The following is a 23,121-nucleotide window of genomic DNA, read 5'->3' as shown; positions in this document are numbered from 1 at the left end:
TACTAGGCACGCACTCTACTACTGAACCACAACCCCCACTGTGTCTGAGCTGATTTTTTTGCTTTTTAAATTAAGTGTCCAGAGAGAATTGCTTGGATCTTTGTTTAAAAAAAAATCACCAAGTGTTTTGCAGAATATAGTACATTATCAATGAATATAATAAAAAATAATTGCTATGTTAAAAACCAAACCAAAAAACCCCACAAAATGTTTATAATGTTTTATTGTTCTCAAACACTTTTCGGTCAATTACATGATCCTTTCAAAAGAATCTAAAAAAGAGTGGCTCTCATATAAAGATTTACGCAGACTAGTTTTAGATGTTGTCAAAAGACAAAAATCATAACAATTTAAAGATCTTAATTGGCTTATTTGTGAGTCTAGAAGCTGGCAACACAATTCCATAAAATAGAAATGTTCCAATGAGCTGAGCAGAGGTTGATCTTATACACGGAAAAGAAAGCAGAAACAAAGGAATACAAAGTGAATTAGTAGGGGCTGGGAGTGTGGCTCAGTGGTTGACCACTTGTGTAACGTGCACAAGGTCCCAGGTTCAATCCCCAAAACCACAAGGAAAAAAAAAGTGAATTGATGGCTTTAAAATTATTTTCCTGTAAGGCTGGGACAGGGTGACAGAACAATAGAAAAATATCTGATTGGATAATATTGGGTTACTTTTTAAATATAAGGTTTAAGGCAGGAGGAAATCTAATATCATGTCAACTGAAACTGGCATGTTTGGGAAATTTGGATGCTATCTCTCTTGCAGTTTTTTTTTTTTTTGGAAGGTCAGATTACAAACAGTTTTGGTTTGTTGACATGGAAGTTTAGCACAAATGACTTTATATTGGTTTTTATTCTGATCTTCTGGGGCTCAGAACAAGAGCTTAATCCAAAACAATGGCCTCTGTTTAATAAAACAATTTAATAAAGAAATTAGTATATTGCATGATGACATAGGAAACGTGGGATATGGTTATGATAGATGCCCTAATTCCACAAGAAACCAAGAGATTGACATGGACCTAAGGACATGGCTCAGTGGTGGAGTGCTTGCCTAACATCTGCAAAGCCCTGGTTTAATCCTTGGTACCATTAAAATGAAAGGGATCAATGCCGTGAACATTTCTGCTATGTTAGATGGTATGTCAGTGTCCAACAGGAAAACAGAAACACAATTTTAAGTAAAGAGAGTTTAATGCTGGGAATTAGCTACAAAGATACTGATAGGGCTAGACGAGCAAAAGACCCAAGAAGGGAAGAGGTCAAGGGGCAGGGCCAAAGTCCATCATGGATCCACATCTGCATTATGGTTCTTGTAAATATGTTTGGATCAAATCAAAATCTGAATCATGAATCCATTTTGAGAAACAGCAATAAACCTGGGTAAGCCTAATGGATGGTAGATCAGAGCAGGAACTTGGAAATCTGAGCTCATGTGGGGCTGCCACCAATTTATAGCTGTGTGATTCTAGGCAGGTTTTCTCACTCTGCCATTAAGAAGCCCTACCTCACAGGTGAGAATGAGAATGTTCGGCTCATAGAGGCTTCAGAAAGCGGCACACGGCCAATGCCCACATTTTCTGCCGGAAATGGTATCTCCCTGAGTCTGAGATCAGTGCCTGGGACAGCCACCCTCCTGATGGGATTGGGGAACAGGTTGCTGAGAACAGAAGGAAGAGAAGGGAAATCCAAAGAGGTCCATATAGACCTGACCGGGTTCTTCTTTAAATCCCTAAAGCAATGAAAGAGCAGAAAGGAGTTGGAGTCTTTCCTGGGGTCCATATCTGCTCAGCCTCCTACCTGGCCCTGAGACCCCAGGAACACAGTCTGTGCGTCTGGTGAGCCTCAGGTTCCCCATGTGAAAGACTCACAGAGCAGATACAAAAACTAAATGAACTAAAAATGTATTGCTTAGCTGTTGGGGAAATAAAAATTATCTCATAGCAGGAATCCAGTTACTGCAACTGCTGGAATTGAAATATCACTATGAAAATAGCACTCTTTGAGAGTCTCTCTTGTCTGTAGTGTGCAGGAAAATATTTTTCTTTGTGTAGCTTCGAAGTGGGGAGCTTGGTGTGTGTGTCCACCACGGATATTCCATTGCCTGTGTCTTGGGCTGTTTCTCTTCGGATCCGTTTCGGGGAAAGTGAAGTTCCCAAGCGGAGCCAGCAGGGGGCGCGGTGACGCTTTGCCTCCGCCCCACTGCAAAATCTCCAGATTCGGAAACCGGGAACTTGTCAGAAACGCCTGGAGGGGCATCCGCTTTTCTAGAAGTGGTGAGAAAAATAGGAGACTTCAGTGAAGGGGCGTGAAGGTGAGGGAGGCGAGTCACAACAGGAGGAGGTGAAATCAACTCCCTCAAACAGCACATGGAGAAGTCATCCTAGGAGGCAGTGGTTTCTTTAACCCTTAGGGGCAGGTCAGGATGCCCCCACCCCACCCCTGCTGCAGCTGCCCTGGGGTGTCCCGGGTCTCCTGACCAGCCAGTTTCTAACTGCACAGCCACCTCCTGCCATCACTGACTTCCCTCCTGCTGAGAAGATTGCTCCTACCAAGATACAATCACCCTTGTCAGACTCAGATAACATTGAGAGCTGGGAAGGAATGAGGAGCTGGAGGGAATGGAGCCCCTGCCCTGACTGTGGGAAATAAGAACTCTCAAGGACTTCCTGCAGAGCTCCTACTGGAAAGGCCTGGGTGCCTCATCCTTCAGCATGGATTTCTGTAACAAAGTTTGTCTTCAACATTCTGTAGGATGGCAACACTGCAGACAAGATGCTTTCCATAGGGGAAGCTGCTCAGAAATGAGCTGGTGCCAACTCCTGCTGCATGAATAAATACTTGAAGATATATTTTCTTTTCAGCTTTGACACTTCCCCAGATCAATTTCCACAATGGCCCATTGGGTACTCTTAAACAAAACAAAACAAAAAAAACAACACCTGAAACTCCCCTTCCCCCTTCCACCCCACCTGCCTCTACCTTGCACATACTTCTTCTTGTCCCTGTCTACGTTGGGACAGAGGCATTCTTCCCCAGAAAACCATTCTACATTCAGACAAAGAACTGTGCACCTGGAAGGAAGCCACTCATCGGAAGGCTCCAAAGTTCTCAGGCAGAATCCATAAGAGAATGGGGAAGAGTGGCAGGGAATCAAGCTAGGGTCACACTGCTCCCGTCAAGGATGTGGACCTCAGATTTAAGATGGGAGCCGTCCTGGTGAATAAAAACTGGCTGCAGAGATGAAGCTGAATTTATCCAGGGCTGGGGTGTGCCGTGTGGTCCGGTGGACAATGGTGGATGTTGAAGATATTGGCTGAACTGATGGAGCATCAAATCAGTTGATAGGCTCATGAGGTCTACTTTGTTTCACAGAACATAAGCATCCTGAGGGCAGGGCCATGCTCTTGTTCTCCATTACTGTCCGGGCCTGTCGTTAGTCCCTTTCTTGAGCAGGTTTGCCAGGGAATGAAGCTTGGGCAGCAGCAGAGAAAGGACTGGATGGACAGAATGCATGGTTGGAGGTGTCTGGATACGTGGCCAGCTCTAGAAATGAGCAACCCAAGGTGTGGTCCAGGACACAGGTGGAGGTGGAGTCGAGACATTGGGAGCAACCCATCCAGGTGTGCAAGGACTTCACTGGCATTACTGTGGGAAGTCCTGCATCCCAGGCCCCAATAGGGATGAGCTTGGTTTGGTACCTTAAGTAGAAGGGGTTGATGGGCGGGTCCTGGGATGCCGCAGTCAGCCAGGATTGGTCACTCTCATGGGCATATGTCATCTTTATTTTTGCCACACTCTGTGTGTGACCCCTTGCTTGTGCCTTTTCACCTATAAAACAGGGCTTTTTCTAGTCCTGGACTCTAGGGGAAAACTGTGCTGAAAGTGGCAGATATTCCAGAGTGGGAATACCAAAGTGTGAGTACCTTAGCATGTTCAAGTCTGTGAATGAAGGACGTTTTACTAAGAGCCTTTAAAAAAAATCTTAACAGGGGCTGCAGCTGTGGCTCAGCGGTAGAGCGCTTGCCTTGCATGTGTGAGGCCCTGGGCTCGATCCTCAGCACCACATACAGATAACTCAACAAAATAAAGGTAGAGGCCAGAGGCTTTCTTGCGCCCATGGGGCTGAAGGCCAACTGGACAACATAGAAAGACCCCATCAAAAAACAAAGTCATAATGTAATGTCACCCAGCTCATTCTTTTCTTTCTATTAGAAGTTTTTGAGCTGATTCATCATAGTAGCATCTATTTTCTTGAAAATTAAATAATGTTAATTTATAATATCACATGAAATAACTGTACATAAATATCATAATTTCATTTAATCAAGCACAGAAACCACATCAGGAAATAGTCTTTGGTGACACAGACACATCTAGTTTTGGAAACATTTTACAGTCCACATGCATTACATGGCACAGACAAATCATAGCTTCATTACAATTCAAATTTTCCATAATCACTGCTATAGCAATCAAAGAAACATCAATAAAATATTCCAGGGCAGTTTTATTTTCCAAACAGTATTTGATTCAGTTCAGTTATTAAAGATGAAATACAGATGCTTTAGGGAAATTGTAGAAACACACTTTCAACTCCCAAACAACTCTGCTACAGAGTCAGGGTAGACAAGGGATACTGAAACAAGAAACAGCAGAATTATACTATACATCAGCATCATGACTCTGTCCAGCCGCTGTAAAGAAAAACATGGGGATCTGGCTGTAATCTACTTCACTTTTTCACAGAAACAAAAGAATTCCTTCCCAGAATAGGTAGAGGAAGATCACTGGAAATATAGTTATTTATATAAACATCAGTGGAGAATCATTATATACAGTTGTGGGTACATAAATACACTCAGAGCTTACTCAATGTGTTCATGCCAAAAACTTGAAGACATCTTCCCCTCCTTAGTATCCCACCTAAAATCTATACACAGATTTGTCCAATTCCCTTTATGCAGAGCTGGGGGTTGATCCACTGCTTGGAGAATGTTAGGTATGCACCCTACCACTGAGCTATACCCCAGCCACTGTTGGAATTGAATACATTTAGAAAACTATTAAAGAAGGCTTCCATCTCTTCCATATACATATTTCTGGTTAAAGAGAAGAAATGTTGTCCCCTTTCTGCTAGATTTTGGCTCTAGCTCAGTTCCTTGTTGTGTTGGGGACCAACAAGAGAAAGAATACAATGCCTTGTTTAAGTGAAAGTTTGAGTCCTGTTTATATTAAACCTTTCCCTCTGAGATAACTGTAGTTTCTGAGATAGTTGTAGGTATTTAGAGATTAAATGCAGTTTTAAGAAATAATATCAAAAATTGCTCTGAAGCTTTTAACCCAGTTTCCCTCGAAGGTAATATCTTTCTAAACTATAGTACGATTTCGAAACCAGGATTTGGTCAAGATACTGAGCATTTCCATCACCACAGGTTCTTTTGTGTTAACTTTGCACAGTGACAACCACCTCTGTTGTTCTCTACCTTCCTCCCTGGCAACCCCTAATCTAGCCTTCATTCCTATAATTTTGCACTTCAAAATGCTCCACGAATGGAATCACATAGTATATAAACTGTTAAGATTGGCTTTTCTCTTTCAGCGTAATTCTCTGGAGATTCATCCAAGTTGCTGCCTGTTTTGGTAATTAGCTCCTTTTTACTGTTGAATAGTTTTCCATGCAATGGATGTATCACAATTTGTTTTAACAGCCACCAGATTAAATGACAGCTGGTTATTTCCAGTTCTTTAATATTATGAATAATCCATGTGCAAGTTATTCTATGAAAATAAGTATTCATTTCTCTGGCATAAATGCCTCAGTGTGCAATTGCTGGTTGGCATGGCCATTACACATCTAGTCAGGAAACAGCCACATGGTTTCCCAGAGTGGTTATTCTATTTTCCATTCCCAGCAGCAGTGGATGACTGATCCAGTTTCCTGGCAGGTATGCTTGCCAACGTTTGATGTTCTCATTACCTTTTATTTTGGCAGACTTGGTAGGTGCGTAGTGATACCTCATTGTGGTTTTAGTTTGTTGTTCCCTAATGACTAATGATGTTGAATATCATTTCATGTGTTTATTTGCCATTTGTAGATCCTCTGCAGTGAAATGGTCCATCATAATCTTTTTCTAATTGGAGTTTTGAAGCTCTTGGGTTTTGAGAGTTCTTTACGTATTCTAGATACTAGTCTTTTGTCAGATATGTGGTTTGCAGATATTTGCTCTCAGTATATAGCCTGCCTTCCGTCTTCTTAACATGGTCTTTTTCAGAACAAATCTTTTAAATTTTGATAAGGTCTAATTTATCAAATTTTCCTTTTGTAGATTTTGGTGTCAGGTCAAAAAACCCTTTGCTTAGCCATTGATTCAAAAGACTTTATATTTCTTTCTATAGTTTTATAGTTTCACATTTTATATTTACAGATACCATCTCTTTTGAGTTAATTTTTGTAGAAGGTATGAAATTTAGTCCAAGGTTCATTTTGTTTTCTCATGGATTTCCTGTTGCTCCGGTATATTTATTGAAAAGATTATCCTCCTCATGTTGAATTAATTCTGTATCTTTATTAAAAATTAGTTCAGCATATTTGTGTGGGACTATTTCTAGATTCACTGTTCTGTTCTATTCACCTATGTGTTTAAGCCTCTACCAATCACACACCATCTTAAGTACTATTGCTATGTAATAAATTTTTCCATTGGATAGAGTGATTTATCCTACTTTGTTCTTTTACAAGATTGTTTCAGCTATCTCAAAGCCTGAAAACTTTTAGAAAAAGTTTGCATATGTCTACAAAAACCTTTCGGGGGGGGGGGTTGATAATAATTACATTCAACCAAGAGATCAGTTTGGGAGAGTTGGCATCTTTACTATTTTGTGTCTTCAAATCCATGAATATATATATATATATATATATATATATATATATATATATATATGTCTGACCCACAGACAGATAGTCCTCCACCCTCACCCTGTACACAGTTTTGAGGCTGTGTGGTGCATATTCAACCCCTTTGTGGTTGCAATAAGCTTTGATCCAAGACACTTCATTTATTTAAGTCATTGATTTCTTTCAGCATTCAAATTCTGTACATGTTTTGTTAAGTTTATACCAAGTATAATTTAATTTTCTTTGAAGTGGCAGTAAGTGGTATTGTGATTATAGTTTTGATTTCCACATGTTCATGTGCTGATCTTGTATCCTGGGACCTTACTTCACTCACTAGTCCCAGGTGGTATTTTTATTATTATTATTTAAGAAGTTGATCATTTGAAAATTTCTATGTAAACAATCATGTCATCTGTAAATAGGAATACTTTTAATTTTTTTAACCAATCCATATTCATTTTATTTTGTTTTCCTTGCCTTACTATGTCTAAAACTTCCATTATAGTCTTTTTTTTCCTTTTCACTGCTGGAGATTGAACCCAGGACTTCACATGTACTAGGCAAGCACTCTTCACTGAACTACCTTCAGCTCCCCAATATAGTCTTAAAATTTTTAATCAGCATACATTTTTTGAGATTTTTCTGAAACATAATTCCCTGAATGGAGCCCATCCAACTCAAACTTGTGAATTTTCAAGATTATTCTGATTGTTCAGATTTTGTTTTGTGCAATTTGGATAAATACCTGACAACCTTGACCCGTGGTTATAAATGGAACCCATTCTGCAAAACCCTCTGAAGCATCAGGGACCCTGAATGAGCCAAATGGAACTGAATATCAAAGCAAATCTAACGTAGATATATTATCTCAAGACAGGACAGGGAGAGAGTGATATTCCAAGAATTAAGGTTTGAGGTTAACTTATGGAGTACTTTTGAGTACGTGGCTTGTTCTTCTAGTTTCTCTCCCCAATCTTTCCTTAAAATTAAGGTAGCAGTAACTTTAAACTCTGAAAATATGAAATACCCTGAAAAAAATATCTTATTTTTATGTACTAGAAATTACCATTGCTAGGAACTCTTTTGAGAATTGGCTTATGACAAAAAAGAATCGTGTGCGTGTTACTATGTTTTTAGTAACAGGCACTTAAAATATGTTTTTGGCAACTCAAGCCTTCATGTCTTATTTTGTAAAGCAAAAGCAAAAACCACTAATAACATTTTCTTTAAGAATTTTCTATACATAATGATGGTTGTTATGTTATAGAGCATACCAAACCCACCGTAGAGAGTCATAATTATTATAGAAAAATAGAAAACTTGGATTGTACCAGATTCTTTATAGATTTCAATTGTAAGAGATCTTAGGTGTGTACACATCGGTCCATGCAGGATGTGTACTCAAATTTCAGAGACCCCCCCTCCCCTTTTTATTTAAATCCTGAAAGCAGTGACAAATCATCTCCAGACAAATCAGTCACTGTCTTTCATACTCCCTTTAAGGATTTTCAGCGACTAAGCATTTTAGTAACTCTTTGTTCTTAAAATCAAAAGCACTCATCCATTCTGCGCAGGGAGTTCAGGAGTCTGACCTTGAATATTGACTTGGCCACGCAGAGCCTCAGTTTCCTTGTCTGGAAGTGGCAATGAGGACATACCCTCATTGGTTGTAGGGCTTAAATGAGATGACCTGTGGAAAGCACCCTCACTTACTGACCTCTTTGCTTGCTTCCCAGCCTCACCCTTCTCCCTTTTCCTCTCTACAATCCATGGCATGAGGTGCTTCTTATTTTGGATGCCATTCCTCATGCATGCGAGTGGGGAATTCTCTATAAAAAATGTGAGCAGCTGGGATCTAAGAAGCTTGAGGCCAAATCTACCCCATTCTTTTCAGTGTTCTACCAACATCTGCTTCTACAGAATAGGCCTGTGCTGCAGACTTTGCCCGTTCTTACATTGCTGATCACGTTAGGGGTGGGGGGGGAGTCCATAAGTGACCATAAGTGACTTTGGCTACAATGTAGCCAATGTGACTCAATGGTGTATTTGCAATCCAGGAGCATGATGAGTGACCCACAGACAGATAGTCCTCCACCCTCACCCTGTACACAGTTTTGAGGCTGTGTGGTGCATATTCAACCCCTTTGTGGTTGCAATAAGCTTTGATCCAAGACACTGCGTCTGGCACAGAAAACAACAAAAACAGTCTCACAATACAGAGCAGTCATATTGTACACACAGGCATAATTTTTTTTTTTCCTAAAGAATGGACCAGTAAAGGTCTCAGTGTGCTGTTTTGACAACCAAGAGGTGAGTCTGGATTAACACAATGGAAACGAAGGCGATCTCTGTGAAGTACCTGTGAAAGTGGAGGATCTTCAAATGACCCCTTGAGTCTCAAGTCGCGCACAAGGCTCCCCCTTCATCCTCTCGTTCTGCTGTAGGTGACAGGGCACCACGAAGCCTTCAACAAAGAGACAGCGTTCAAGAGCTGTCACGTAAAAGGTTTTCACCGTAATGCAAACAGCAGGGACTTCCTTCCATTGCATCAGGCCTTTCTAGGAACCGCTTTGAAATATTCCTCCTTTGAAATGTCAGATACACCTCCATACCATTTCTGAAGCCAGATATAATCTATTCTCATCTTCATGAAGAACCATTCATACTGACGGGGCCACTTCCTCATCCCTGGGTGCCTGAAGGAGCAAAGAGAGATCACAGTAAAGATGTTCTTATCACAGGGGTGCACCCTGGGCCAGGTTACGGACCTTCAGACTCCTAGCCTTATTTAGGCTGAGACCTGCTCAACTCAGCCAGAGGCAGAAGCTGAGGCGCTGGGTGTCAGGGCCTGGGACAGCTTTGGGAAGGCAGGAAGCTCACAGTCCCTACACTGAATGGCAAAAATCTCACATCTCGAGCCAGGCTCCTTGACTTGACCAAGTTCAACTGCTGATGAGCCGCAAAGCCTTGTGGGCCCTCAGTGCTCACAAGCCCCGGTATCCTTACCTGTCACCTGGGTGAGCCTGCTGGTGCTTGGGTCAGGAAGGCATGGGGGGAGCAAGTAAGGAGGCACCCATAAAACACCTGCAGTGGATGTCGGTGAATGTTAGTAGGAAACATGGAGAAAGGCTTCGTGCTTCTCTGTGTGAAATGTTAACAAAACGGGGAACTGCTCATGGAAAGGTTTCTGATCCTGCAGCAAGCTCAGGACTGTGGATCCAGGCTGAGAACCAATCAGAGTGGACAGGAGACATTCCAGTTCACCTTCTGTTATTGACCGACTTGCCTTCTCCTCCCACGGGCACCCCGGCACACACTGTCATACCCTTGAGGGTAGAAGTTGTGGCTCACTGATCTTTTTAACTTCATAAAAATGTCCTTTATAACTAAAAATGTTATAAACATAGTTCAAAGACCGAGTCCAAAATGGGAAAAACATCTGCAACCAAGTAAATGCCAAGAGGGGACATGGGGCCATGTTTGTTGCATTGACTTGATTAGGCAGGTTCTGTTATTTTCATGGTAGGGCAGGATATTACCAAAGGATGAAAACTGGTAGCAATTGTGCCTGGAACACTTCAGTGTGGGGTGTTTTCCAAAGGTAGTGTCAGCCCACCGTGGGCCACCTGTCTGGCCTCCATGGCCTCTACTGCTCCTGCTAGTGATCATGGTGGCCAGCACAAAGTTGGCCACGTTGCCACTGAAGGGCACTCAGATCAACCACTGTCATTGCATCCATCTGAGGCATCCAATGGCACAACCATGAAAGCTATGTTTTATTATGGTATATTTCTGGGACAACCAATTTTAGAGCATCTACACACCTTGAAAACATGGCCTGCTTGGCAAATTCTACTTCTTCTGGAGGTACTGAAGTCATCTGGCCAGTGAGCGTTAACCGGACACATCGGGAATCTTCTGGGTCCACGATGTTTTTCCTGCAGGTAAAGAATGTTTTTTTCACATATTAAAACAATGACAGAGCCTATAATCCCTATGGCTTGAGAGTCTGAATCTATAAGTTTAAAGCCAGCCTCAGCAAAAAGGAGGTGCTAAGCAACTCAGTGAGACCCTGTCTCTAGATAAAATAGGGTGAGGATGTGGCTCAGTGGTCAAATACCCCTGAGTTCAAACCCTGCTACCAAGATGTTGAGAGTCACAGCCGAAGGGGCCCCAGCAAACTTCCAGCTGCCAGCTGATTGGCTCCTCTGTGGTGATGCTCATTGGGCTGTTTCCCCGCCCTTTCAGACCACAGAGCTGCTCATTGGGGGACTTTTTTTGGCTCTGCCCATGTAACCCAGCCAATCGGCCTCAAGAGCAGGAGGAATGGGGGAGGTTGAGAGGCTTGTGGGAAGCCGGTGGTGGCAGTTGGGCTCTGAGGGTTTTTCCTGAGGAGCTGTTTTGTTTGGCGTGTGTGGTTCTAAAAATAAAGTTAGTTTCTTTTGACAAGTGGCTCCTGAATTGTGCCCAGCCAGACTGCGGCATTTGGTGGCCCGTATGGGGATCGAACCCGAGACCTTGGCATTATCAGCACCAAGCTCTGACCAACTGAGCTAAAATAACAATGACAAAACATCAGTCTGAAACACTAGGGATTTTGTGAAAAATTTAAAGTGCTCGTCATATTTCTGAATATCTCATTCACACTTTTACTATAATTATCTTAAAATGCTTTAGCATGGGCAGTATGTTAGGTATGCTCTCATAAGTTGAGGGTTACAGTTGAGAGACTGTTAGAAGTTTTTGAAGTCAAGGATGCATGTGCCAGGAGAAATGAGAATTTGTTACCAAAAGATGACATTTCAGTTACTGCTGTAATTTGTATCTGGAAGGTCCCCCAAAGGCCCGTGTAATGAAGCCTTAGTCCCCAACATGGCACTGTTGGGAGGTCGTGGAAACAGGAAGAGATGAGGCTTACTGAGAGGTCTTCTAGACGCTAGTAATATGCCCTTGAAGGGGATGGTGGGGCCTTAGTCCCTTAGTCCCTCTTTTTTTTTTTCTTCTTTTTTCCTTGTAGCCAAGAGGTGATCAATTTTACTATGCTACATACTTCCCACCATGACGTGCTGCTCTACCACAGGACCAAAAGCAACTGGGCCAACTGACCATGGACCAAGCCTCTGAAAACTGTGAGCCCAAAAAACCTTCTCTATAAGTTGATCATCTCAGGTATTTTGTTGCAGTAACAGAAAGCTAATTAACACAGTTACCTTAGAGGAATAAGTTCTAGGATCTTCTGTACAACATCGTACCTAGAATTAACAATACAATATTGTCCCCCTCCCCACCTTTTTTTTTTGTATTTGTCCTACAAAACCAAAACAAAACAAAGGGACACAAGAAAATTTGGGGAGGTGTTGAATGTGTCTATTCCTGGTATTTGCATATGTCTAAATTCATCAGATTGAACACTACAAGTATGTGCAATTCTTTAAGTTAATTATACCTCAGTAAAACTTTTTAAAAATACACACACCATGCCTACTATCTACAAGACCCACGAAGGAGTCAGTTTCTGAAATAATGCTGCCATCCTGCCCAACTCTTCTCAGCTTGCAGATGACCATCTCTGTCTGTGTCTTTACTCGATCCTCCCCCTGTGCATGTCTGTGTCCTAATTTCCTCTTCTCATAAGGACAGCAGCCTTATGGGACCATTCTAAAGATGACATTTTAACTTAGTTACCCCTTTTAGGATTCTGTCTCCAAATAATCACATCCTGAGGTCCCAGGGGGTCCTCAACGTGTGAATTTGGGGTGGGACAATTAATTCCATTACAGCAACATAACTATTTTTATTCAAATGTTTTTGGGTTGACACTGATTTGGGAAGTTCACTGTGTGTGCAGTGATTGATGAAAAACGTACTAAGGGAAGCACTCAGGCTCAAACTCTAGACATTCGGGAAGCTCAATGAAAAAAAGCCTTAACTGACCACAAAACAAATACTAGATTTAATACTTTTCTTTTTTAGATTTTTTTAGTTTTTTTTTTTTAGGTGGACACAATATCTTTATTTTTTATTTTTATGTGGTGTTGAGGATCGAACCCAGCGCCCCGCGCATGCCAGGCGAGCACACTACCGCTTGAGCCACATCCCCAACCCCTCTTTTTTAGATTTTAAAAAATTTTTTCTATTAAATTTTAAAGTATTTTAAGCTCATAAGAAAGTATGAAGAATAAAATAATTAAAACTGATGTTCCTGTTGGGGCTCAGAAAAAGATACCTGCAAGTGGAGAGGGCAGTTTCCTCCTGACCCCCTCCTGCCCTCCTGCGGTGATCTGCAGGCTGTAAATTCGGAAGACTGTGAGGGGTGATGGGGAATTAAGAAAAACACTTAGAAAGACAGGTGAGATCCGGTGGTACCATCCTCTGGTGGAGGAACAGTGACCCAGAGCTGGCTCCACACATTTATTATATATCAAAAAGCTATTTGTGGGCTGGGATGTAGCTCTGTGGCAAAGCGTCTGCCTTGCATTCCCAAAGCCCTGGGTTTGACCCCTAGTTCCAAAAAAGACCAAAAAAAAAAAAAAAACCACCAAAAAAAAAAAAGATTAAAAAAAAAAAGCTATTTGTGAGGAATTTTTCTAGAAAGCAGGCAGACTTGACGTTTGCAGCACACATGATGGTTATCTTCTTAAATTCAGAATCTTTTATTCCTAGGAGACAGGGTCTGCGACTCAAGGTTAAAACAGACGTCTCTGGGCGTTTGCCTGGAGAGACCAAGGGCCGGTGTGCCATATGGCAACTGGGGAATGTGAACCCTGTGCTTTTGCCCAGGGAAATGTTAACCCGATACTCTTGTAATCCCAGGGCGACCACACCGCAACCACACGGCGATCAGACACCTTGATTCACACCAGCACCTCCTGTTTCTCTCTCCTCCTTCTCCCCCAAGTCAAGCCATAGAAACCAGAATTCCTTATCCTCAAGGCAGGCCATAGCAACCAGAGCCCCTTTTCCCCAAAGCTGACCATGGAACCTAAAAAGAGCACTCAAATGTCCCCTGCCTTTCTGTTGCCTGCAAAGCAATTCTGTGACCCACCTTGTCTGAGTGTAGGTTATGAGACGCCCCCAGTGGGGAAGGGGTTCTGCCCTGTACCTGGGAGGAAGGAAGGCTGCAGAGGGCTGGGGAAAGTTTGAACAGGCAGGCCTCGCTGGGTTCCCCCCTCTATTTCCATTAGCTTTTTATTCAGCTTCTACCTGACTGTCCAGACTTCGTCCATCAGCCTAAGCATAAAAATGGGCAGTTCCTGAAGTCTCCATGCCACGTAAAACTATGATTAAATAAATTACCTACATTTCCCTCTTTTTGACCTGTTATCACAGGGATGTGTGCCACCAAAACTCTTAATTTATTTTTGTATTTGGGGGTACTAAGGATTGAACCTAGGAGCTCTTCACCACTGAGCTATATAACCAGCCCTTTACATTTTTAAATTTTGAGACAGAATTTTGCTAAATTGCTCAGGCTGGCCTCCAACGTGCGATCCTCCTGCCTTAGCCTCCCAAGTAGCCAAGATTATAGGAGTGCACCACGATACCTAGCACCATTACCCTTTATGCTGGATAGAAAAGGGATCACCCTTTTCCTTCTCTACATACTGTAAACAAAGAAATAATGAGTGAGGTTAAAATGAGCAAAGGCACCCAAACCAGTGTTTTGCAGAGGTAAAGTGAGCTTGGGGTTTTAATAAGTCCTATAATTTGACAACCAACACAAATAAGGGTACTGGTAAGTTTTGGAAGCCTACTGGAGTGTCCAAGTCAGGAAGCAAAACTGGTCACTCCAATATTCCCCAAACCTTGCAAGATGTAGTTAGATTCCAGAAAAATGTTCACTTTGGTGGATTTAGTTCCTGACATGATCTCTGCATGACAACCTTCCTCCTGTCAGTAACTCTCAGACTCAGAGAAAACATTGCTCTCTCTTCTTTCAGATCCTTCTGCAGCCATTTGGACTTATTTTGTCAATATCCATCATACAACTTTGTCAAATCTCAATATTTTGTAACTTTTGCCCCAGATCCTTCTTTAAAGAAAAAAGGACAACATATACAATTGAAATTCCCCACAATTCACCCAGATGCCCTTCTCTTTCTTCCTTCTTACCTTACCTTAAACTTGGTTTTTTTTTTTTTTACACTCATGCATGCTTTTATAACTGTGGATGCACCACAAGCAACATCTTGTTGATTTGCATATTTAACCCTTAACATACATACATCCCATGATACCTGTTCTGCTGCAACTTCCTTGTTGGTTTACCAGCATTAAGTTACTATTCTGTCTATCTTACTCTTCATTTTATTTCTCAATTGGCAGACTATAGCCTCTGGGCCAAATTGGACTATCACCTGTTTTGTTCAGATTGAGAGGTAAGAATGGGGGATTTTACATTTTTAAAAGGTTGGGGAAAAAACATCAAAAGAAGAATACTTTATGACAGATGAGAGTTACAAGAAGTTCACCTTTTGGTATGCGGAAATGAAGTTTTATTGGATCACAACCACACACATCTGCTTCCATAGTGTGTATGGTCATGATACAGCAGTAGAGTTGAGTTGTCCTGACAGAAACTGTGTGGCTTATAGCACTTAAAAAAAATTCTGTTTGCTCCTTACAGGAAAAAAAAAATCACTGCCAGCTTCTGTTTTAGGTTGTGGTAAGGAGAGCGGGGCATTCCTTGGGCCCCTCCATGAAGATTGAATGCATGCACTCACATAATGTGTTAGAATAGTGCCTGCTGGGTAATAACCCTGAAAGGATGCTGCCACCATTTTGTTGTTCAATTTTTATGTGGGAGTGGCTGGAGGGCCTGGGATTGTGCCCAAATTTGTGGAATGATCAATTATGAAAATATCGAAGACTGTAGGACTCATTTGTGATCCTTCAAGATTCTAATGTTAGAGACCTAACTTCCCATGTGACTATATTTGGAGATAGGACCTTTAGTTAGATCTTACTTATTTATTTATTTTTCTTTCTGTGGAGCTGATGAAACTGAAGTTTTGAGATGAAACGGGATTCACTGCTTCTGCTGGTGGGTGGGGTCTGCCCAAGCCGCAGGCCTCTGCAACTGGCAGGTGCTGGGGGCTCTTAAGGGCAGGCCACGCCCTCCGTGTTGCGAAACCCCGGCAGCTCATCTTCAGCTTGTTCTTCTTTCTGGGTTCTTGTCCTAAGAATTTGAAGAATGAAATCCACAGACCAGGATGAGTGAGTGTAATGGCAGGATCTATTGAAGAATAGAAATAGAACTCTTGCAGTCGGGCTGGGTTGTGGCTCAGTGGTAGAGGCTTGCCTAGCATGTGTGAGGCACTGGGTTCCATCCTCAGCACCACATAAAAATAAATAAAGACATTGTGTCCGTATACCACTAAAAAAAAAAAAAAAAAAAAAGGAATCTTGCAGTGCAGGAGGGGACCTGATTTTTCTCCCACCCATAGTGTGCTAGTTTAGCACTTGGTTCACTGTTATTGATCCAAACTTATGCTAAATAGGATTTGGAAAAGTACTAACTCTGTTGGTCCAAGTTTATGCCATTTGGGGTTTGGAGACACACTAAAACTATTGGTCAAGGCTTGAGTTTCAACTTGGATTCAAGTGTGGTCTACTTCCGTTTTCTCAAGGCAGGTCAGGAAGTAGGAGGTGGAGGTCATTGGATGGGGTTGCAGCGCTGCCTGGAGTGCGCTTCTGCAGCAGGCCTTGTGCCATGCCCAGGCCTGGCTGCTGAAGGATGACAGGTCAGCACCTTGGCTCGCCTGGACGCTGGCTCACAGTGCCCGCATGGCAGGCTCCACTTGACCGAGGCCCACGCTTGCTGCCCACGCTCACACCCAGCCAGGACACCCCTCGGCTTCTCCACTGCTATGCTGCCATCTGGCAGGGAGTATCAGGTGTGGCTTCCTGGCTTGGCAGCAGGGAAGCCGTGTCACTGAGTAGAACACAGGGTCTCAATTACAAGGGGCAAATGTTCTCCCACAGAGCTGCAACCCTAGTCCTGAGATAAAGACTTTAAAGAAATAGTTAAGGTTAAATGAAGTCACAGAGCTGAGGCCATGATTCCTCAGGACTAGTGTTCTTACAGGAAGAAGAAGAGACACCAAAGAAACATGGGTCCAGAGGAGAATCACAGGAGGACATGGTGAGAAGACACTCATCTTCTGGCCAAGGCAGGAGAACTCGGGAGAAACCCAGCCAATCGGCAACTTATCCTGGACATCTCGCCTCTACAAGTGTGAGAAAATAAATTTCTGTGTTTTTAAACTACCTAGTCTGTGGTATTTTGTTATGGCAGCTCGAGAAAACTAACACAAAGATTGTAAGGACTGAATGGCGCTCTTGAAATGATGAATATCAAAGGCTTCCCACTCTGCCTCTCTTGCTAAGAGTGTTGTAGAAGTAGGTTGATATGGTGGTAGAAAGCATTAAATGAAGGGGATTGTGGATGATGTATAATGTGGGTAGAGGTTGATCTACAAAATTTGAAAGTATAGATTTTATATGGCTTCTAGGAATGCATTTTTACCATCCTAATGACAGGATGATACCTAGCAGCAGCATGGTAAAGGCCAGCCCCCCTTTAAAGTAGACCATGTCAGGTTCTTGGTAGGATGTGCCCGTCAGTTCCAATCTCCATACTAACTCACTAATCATCTGTCTCATCTCACAATGTGATCACTGGTAGATCAAATGATACAAATGCCAACTTCTTCCATTTTTAAGCCAAGTACAATTATTTAGCATGTGCTTATCTTCTGTATCTTCTTTTGATACAGTATACGTGGATGTAGCAATAGATCAATACTAGAAATAAAGACTGAATTCAGTAGGCCTGGGTTGTTCAAACACTGCCCATGTCAAAGAAAGGCCCATCTTCAGGAGGACTGGCTCTTGACCAGCTCCTGAGAAATAACCTTTGCTCCTGTGAAATATCCTTCCTGATATGAGCATTTTTTTTTATATGCCTGAAGTCCTGGGCTCCACTGTATCAGTTTGACCTTTGGGAGTTGGAAGACTAAGTACCTTGATCAGTCATGCAGGTGCTATCGTGTACACAGGACTGAATTACAGTAAAATCTCTGAACAGTAAGCCCATGTGAGCTTCCATGGTTGGTACACTTTGCACATATTGCCATGCATCCTGTCTGGGAGAATTAAGTATGTCCCCACGCAGTTCCACAGGGAGGAGGCACCTGGAGGGATACGTCTGGATTTTCTGGGACCCTGCCCTATGCACTGTGAGCTTCTGAGTCTTGTGAGCCTTCCTAGCAAATCCCTCAGCCTGAGGGTGGTGTGGGGACCCCGACTCACCTGACCAAGCAGGCTCTGACAGCTCCTCTTTTCACGCCTCTGTCTTGAGGTGTGAATCACTAAAACTCACTCTCATCCAGCACATTACCTTAAAATCTTGAGAAAGCTGCCTCTGTCAAACAAAGCATATGTTTTGCTTATACTTAGGAAACATGTCTTTGCCTGCCTGACGTTTCTCCTTTATTATACATGCCATTGAGTCGTCTGGAGAAAGGGAAAGAGTGGACATGCCCACATCTTCAGGTAAATTGCTTCATGCGGGAACACGGTGTTCCATTTGGAAGTGTCATAATCTGCCGTGTTTTTGACATTGCAAAAGCGTATTTGCCGAGTTGGGAATTTTCTTGTTTTGTTAAGAATGACAGAATGTAATTACAAAAATAACTGTACAAAGAGAATCTACATTGGGCTTTGTAAAATAAAACTGAGATGCATAGAAGAAAATGAGTAAAAATAGTAAGCAGGAACTAAATATACATGTAGTGGAACTATTAGAATCTGTCCAGACAAGATTGTCCTCAGTTTTACCCAATTTATTTGTTCACTATTAAAGCTAATTTCTTCAACAAAATTGCTCAGCCGTGAAAGCAATGGAATTAGCAGCCTTAAGTAAGTCATTATGGAATAATTATACATTACATTTAAATAGGGAGTATTTTTGCTTCTCTACTGCCAGTGGTTACATGGAATAAAAAGGGAATTATATATTTAAATAGGTAAATAGAATACTTTCCATTTACCCAGTAAGGAACCCAGCTAAACTTTGTATCGCTTTCTTCTCCCTGGTGATAAGCAAGCTAATGGCCCCTCAAAGATGTCCACATTCCTATTTCTGGGACATGTGAACAGGCTACCTTCTATGATGAAAGGGAATTAACATTGGTGATCAGTTGACTTTCATTAGGGAGATTTTTCCAGATTAACTGGCTGGACCAACGTAATCACCAGGTAGAAGAGAGAGGTAAAGAACATGGTAAGAACATGGAAGTGACGTGATGTGAGGAAGATCCAACAGGCATTCCTAGCTTTGAATATGGAAAGGCACAAGAGCATGAGACACAGGCAGCCTCTATGAGCTGGAAAAGTCAAGGGAATGGACTCTGCTCATGGCCTTCAGAAAAGAAGACAGACTGCCACATGTAGGATTTAGTCCTTGGCTTCTAACCTTCACCCACTACAATGTGATAAATTTATATTGTTTTAAACCACTAAACTGGGGTAATTTGTTATAGCAGCATCAGGAAACTAATCTTAAGGAAACTAGATGGTGACCTGCTCTCAGTCACATGTGTTCAACACACCTGAGGTTACTGACAGCTGTTGCTCTTGGAATGGCCAGCAAATGCAAGGCCAACCAGGAAAGAGGACACTGTGTACCCTGGGACCCTGATTGATGGCTGTCAGTTTATGGGCCATTTTTATAAACATAAACTATGGGAAGTTCCTCCTCTTGGTAAAGCATCTCAAATATTGTTTAGTCATCCACTTCACTGTCTCAAACAGCTTTGGAAATTCTATTCCGTACCCAGGTCCTGAGCACCCGAATTGTCTAAGTCAACTAGACTCTCTTATTCCCAGCCATAGTGATGGATTCATGGATTTGCACAAGGGCATGTTTGCTAGTTAAAGCTCAGCCGCTACTCCTGAGGACTTCTGGGATAAAAACTCTCTTACTCTTCTTTGGACTCTTTCTGGTGAGCTCCTCACTTTTGTTGGATATAAACAGGGCGGCATGGGTACCCAGGAGTTGCTGGCTGCCATATTGGATTAACAAGTGGGGCCACCCTTAAGCTGAAGCAGACACTGCAGAAGGCAGTGAGAGGAGGGAAAAAAATCTCTTGGGCTGAAATTGAAGAGTCCCTAAGAAAAGGCTCCCTCTGGACCTTTCAGTCATGTGAACTAATACATTTCTTAATTCCTTAAGCCCACTTGAGTTTATTGCTGATTCTTTCCACTGAAAAGTTTCTCACTAACTGAAGAGGTTCAAGTTTCTGGAATATGTTTGTGTCTGTTCTTAGAGTGGATGGTATGATCAAGACATGTCCCACCTAATGTAGAGTGGTATTCCTAGTGATCCATGACATTTATTTAATAAAGGCAGTGAAGTTATTATAGAACTATTTCAAGCACACTCTTGTGTGCACCTCACTCTTTTCATGTCACCTTGTTGAAATTGGGACTCAGAGATGCAGTACCATAGAAGAGAGATACTCTGGCTACTGTGATTGCTTTAAGTAATCAAGTTCTTTGTCTCCAACCCAGAAGTCTTTTGTCTCCTGCTGGAATCCGTAAACTGGGGCAGGCTAGCGTGTTTGCAAATAGGGTAAACAGTACTTGATACCAGGTAAAAATACCACATTCTTTGGTTTGGGTTGGAATCGAATCACTTTAGAACCAATAAGATAAAAATCTTTAATATTTTTAGCTTATCAGAAGCCCAGATTTGCAAATACAGATGCCCCTCAGACTCAACATAGAATTGGTTTCATGAACCACAACCTCTCTGGATACCAAATCTAAGGACACCCAAGTTCCTTATATAAAATATAGTATTTGTGTATAACCAATGTATATCCTTCCATGTACCTTAAATTATCTCTAGATTATTGGTAATACACAATAAAATGTAAACGCTATGTAAATAGTTGTTATATGCTGTATTGTCTGAGGAATAATGAGAAGAAAAAACCCGGTACATGTTCAATACAAATGCAATATTTTTCAAATATATTCCACCCCATTGGCTAAATCCATTGCTACGAATGTGGAGAGTTGACTGAATCTGTCAGTCTTTGACTAACAAAGATCAATTATTTAGGGCTGAGAAATGTAGCTCCGTGGTAGACACTTGCCTAGCCTGTTCAATGCTATCCTTCCTTTTCCCCTCCCTCTTCTTCCTCTCCCTCCTTCGTCCCTTTCTTCCTTTCTTCCCTTCCTGTTATGTATGAACCCAGGCCCTTGAACAGGCTGAGCATATGCTTCACCACTGAACCACACCTCCAGCCCCTAGGAATGCTGTTTTTAAACAGAGATGTTTCCTATGACTGGGTTTATGTGGTAGGGTGATGAAAGAACCCTTGCTGGCATGAAGTTTGGAAACTGTCCTTGTCCTCGCTGGCTTGTTCAGGGCCTTTAAGAGTACGTCCTCAGCCAGCAGATGTAAGTAGCGTTGGCACAAAGTGTCTGCAAGAACTTCTCCCAAGTCTCTCCATATTCTTTGGTCCCCTGTCTAGCATTCTGCCCAAGCCCCCTGGTCTTATACACCATCTGCTCCATTCCTTGGTGCCTGACAGAGTAAGAAAAAAAAAACACTATTAAAGAAACAATAACTTATTTCTGAATCTGTGCATCTGCATATTTTTAGGAGAGAGATGGTAGCGTTGGTAGCAGAAAGTAGTAACTGTCTGGAAAGAGTGCTTTTTGTTCAGGAAGGCACCTGGATGAGTCTGATTATCTAGGTGAGACCCTCTTCCCAGTGCACAACAGGCCAGTGTTTGGAAACCACTATGAACTGAATGTTTGTGTCTCCCCAACCCAAACTCCCTGTGTTAAAATCCTTTACACCCAAACTGATGGTATCAAGAAATGGATAGGGATTGGTCACGGAGGTAAGGCTTGCAGAGAGCTCTCTCAGCCTCTTCCCACCACATGAGGACACAATGAGAAGCAGCCACAAGACTGGGAATATTCTTTGTTTAAGCCCTTCAGCATGAAAATTTGTTACAGCAGTCCCAATCAACTAAGTCAGAGAGAGAGAGAGAGAGAGAAGGAACCGAGTGTGTGCAATACTGTAAACGGGAGGCACATTCCCCAGTGGTAGTGAATTTGCAGATTCTTAACCTGTAGGAGATGCAGAGGAGTTTCCTGAGACTCAGAGAAGAAAAGACAGACCCAGAGAGGGGACCAGAGTCTGGCAGGGATGGACCCTCCACACGGCAGAAGGCAGGAGGTAAGGGTCTGGCTGGCAAGTGGAGCATGGATGGCCTGTGACACGGTTCCTGTCCTTTGCTATACCTGGGGTTGCCATATTTAGTAAATAAAAACACAGGTTACTCAGTTGACAGTTGAATCTGAATTTCAGATAAGCAACATTTTTTTTTTAAAACACAGTGGATGGGACACACTCATACACATTTAGTGGGCACCTTGTGTTCTCCACACCACCCCTAGCTGTGCCCTCTTCTCCACCATTCTCCAGCAAAAGCCAGCGGCTGCGACTCATCTCCCTGGGTGGTGGGAGACAGCAGCCTCCAGAGGTACTGACAAGACCTGCGGTGGTGACTGGAAAGGGAGGACAAAGGAGCAGGAGGGTCCCTCACTGCCTGTATCCTTGGCACCAGACGGAATCCTGGGGATGTCTGGCGGCTCCCTGCCTCCCACAGTCGGGGCTGGCTTAGTGATTTCAAGTTTGTATTGCTGGCACGGGTGATTTGTGGGGCTGGAGAACTTGAGGACCTGAGCTGTGTGGATTCTGTCTCTCCTTGAGGTCAGCAGACATTCTTCAGGGGCATGTCTCTCTTTTCACCTGAACTTGAGGTCACCCCACCCGTGCTCTTCTTGGATGAACAGTTTGTGACCCAAGGGCATTTAGGTCTCAAGCGTAGGACGGGAAAAGTCCCATCTGCTCCTTCTTAGGTGGCCACCTAGAGAGGCCAGAGGGAGTCTGCCCTGCTCAAAGACCCCTGGTCCAGAGTGGCAGAAGCTGTCCTGGAACGTGATTCCCGCCTGTGTTCGCTACTTTGAGCAGCCCTGATGCTCACCCCGAGCTCTGCAAGTCGCCTGGGCTGGGCGGCATGCTTGAACCCAGCCAGGAACTTCTTTTGACCTTTTAAATTGTTCCTATAAAAGACTGTAATAGGATGTGTGATGATTTAGTCTAGGGGAGTCAGGGGACCAAAAGAGTAAAA

General features: G+C 42.7%; 1 protein-coding gene across 1 annotated transcript in view; it reads right to left on the bottom strand.

The window, feature by feature from the left end:
- Positions 1-4,307: 4,307 nt before the first annotated feature.
- The window catches only part of Creg2 (cellular repressor of E1A stimulated genes 2), a 38,725-nt gene continuing 19,911 nt past the window's right edge, over positions 4,308-23,121 (bottom strand). Inside the window, exons 3-4 of the mRNA XM_005338481.4 lie at positions 10,726-10,839; positions 4,308-9,597 (exon numbers count right to left, since the gene is read on the bottom strand). Of these exons, the coding sequence (XP_005338538.2) occupies positions 9,450-9,597; positions 10,726-10,839 (262 nt within the window). The 3' untranslated portion in view covers positions 4,308-9,449. The remainder of the gene's footprint in view (positions 9,598-10,725; positions 10,840-23,121) is intronic.

The sequence above is a fragment of the Ictidomys tridecemlineatus genome, chromosome 12 (assembly GCF_052094955.1).
Source record: "Ictidomys tridecemlineatus isolate mIctTri1 chromosome 12, mIctTri1.hap1, whole genome shotgun sequence".
NCBI lineage: Eukaryota > Metazoa > Chordata > Mammalia > Rodentia > Sciuridae > Ictidomys > Ictidomys tridecemlineatus.
Note: the sequence above shows the minus strand (reverse complement) of the source record. Positions and strands in the feature narration are given on the sequence as shown.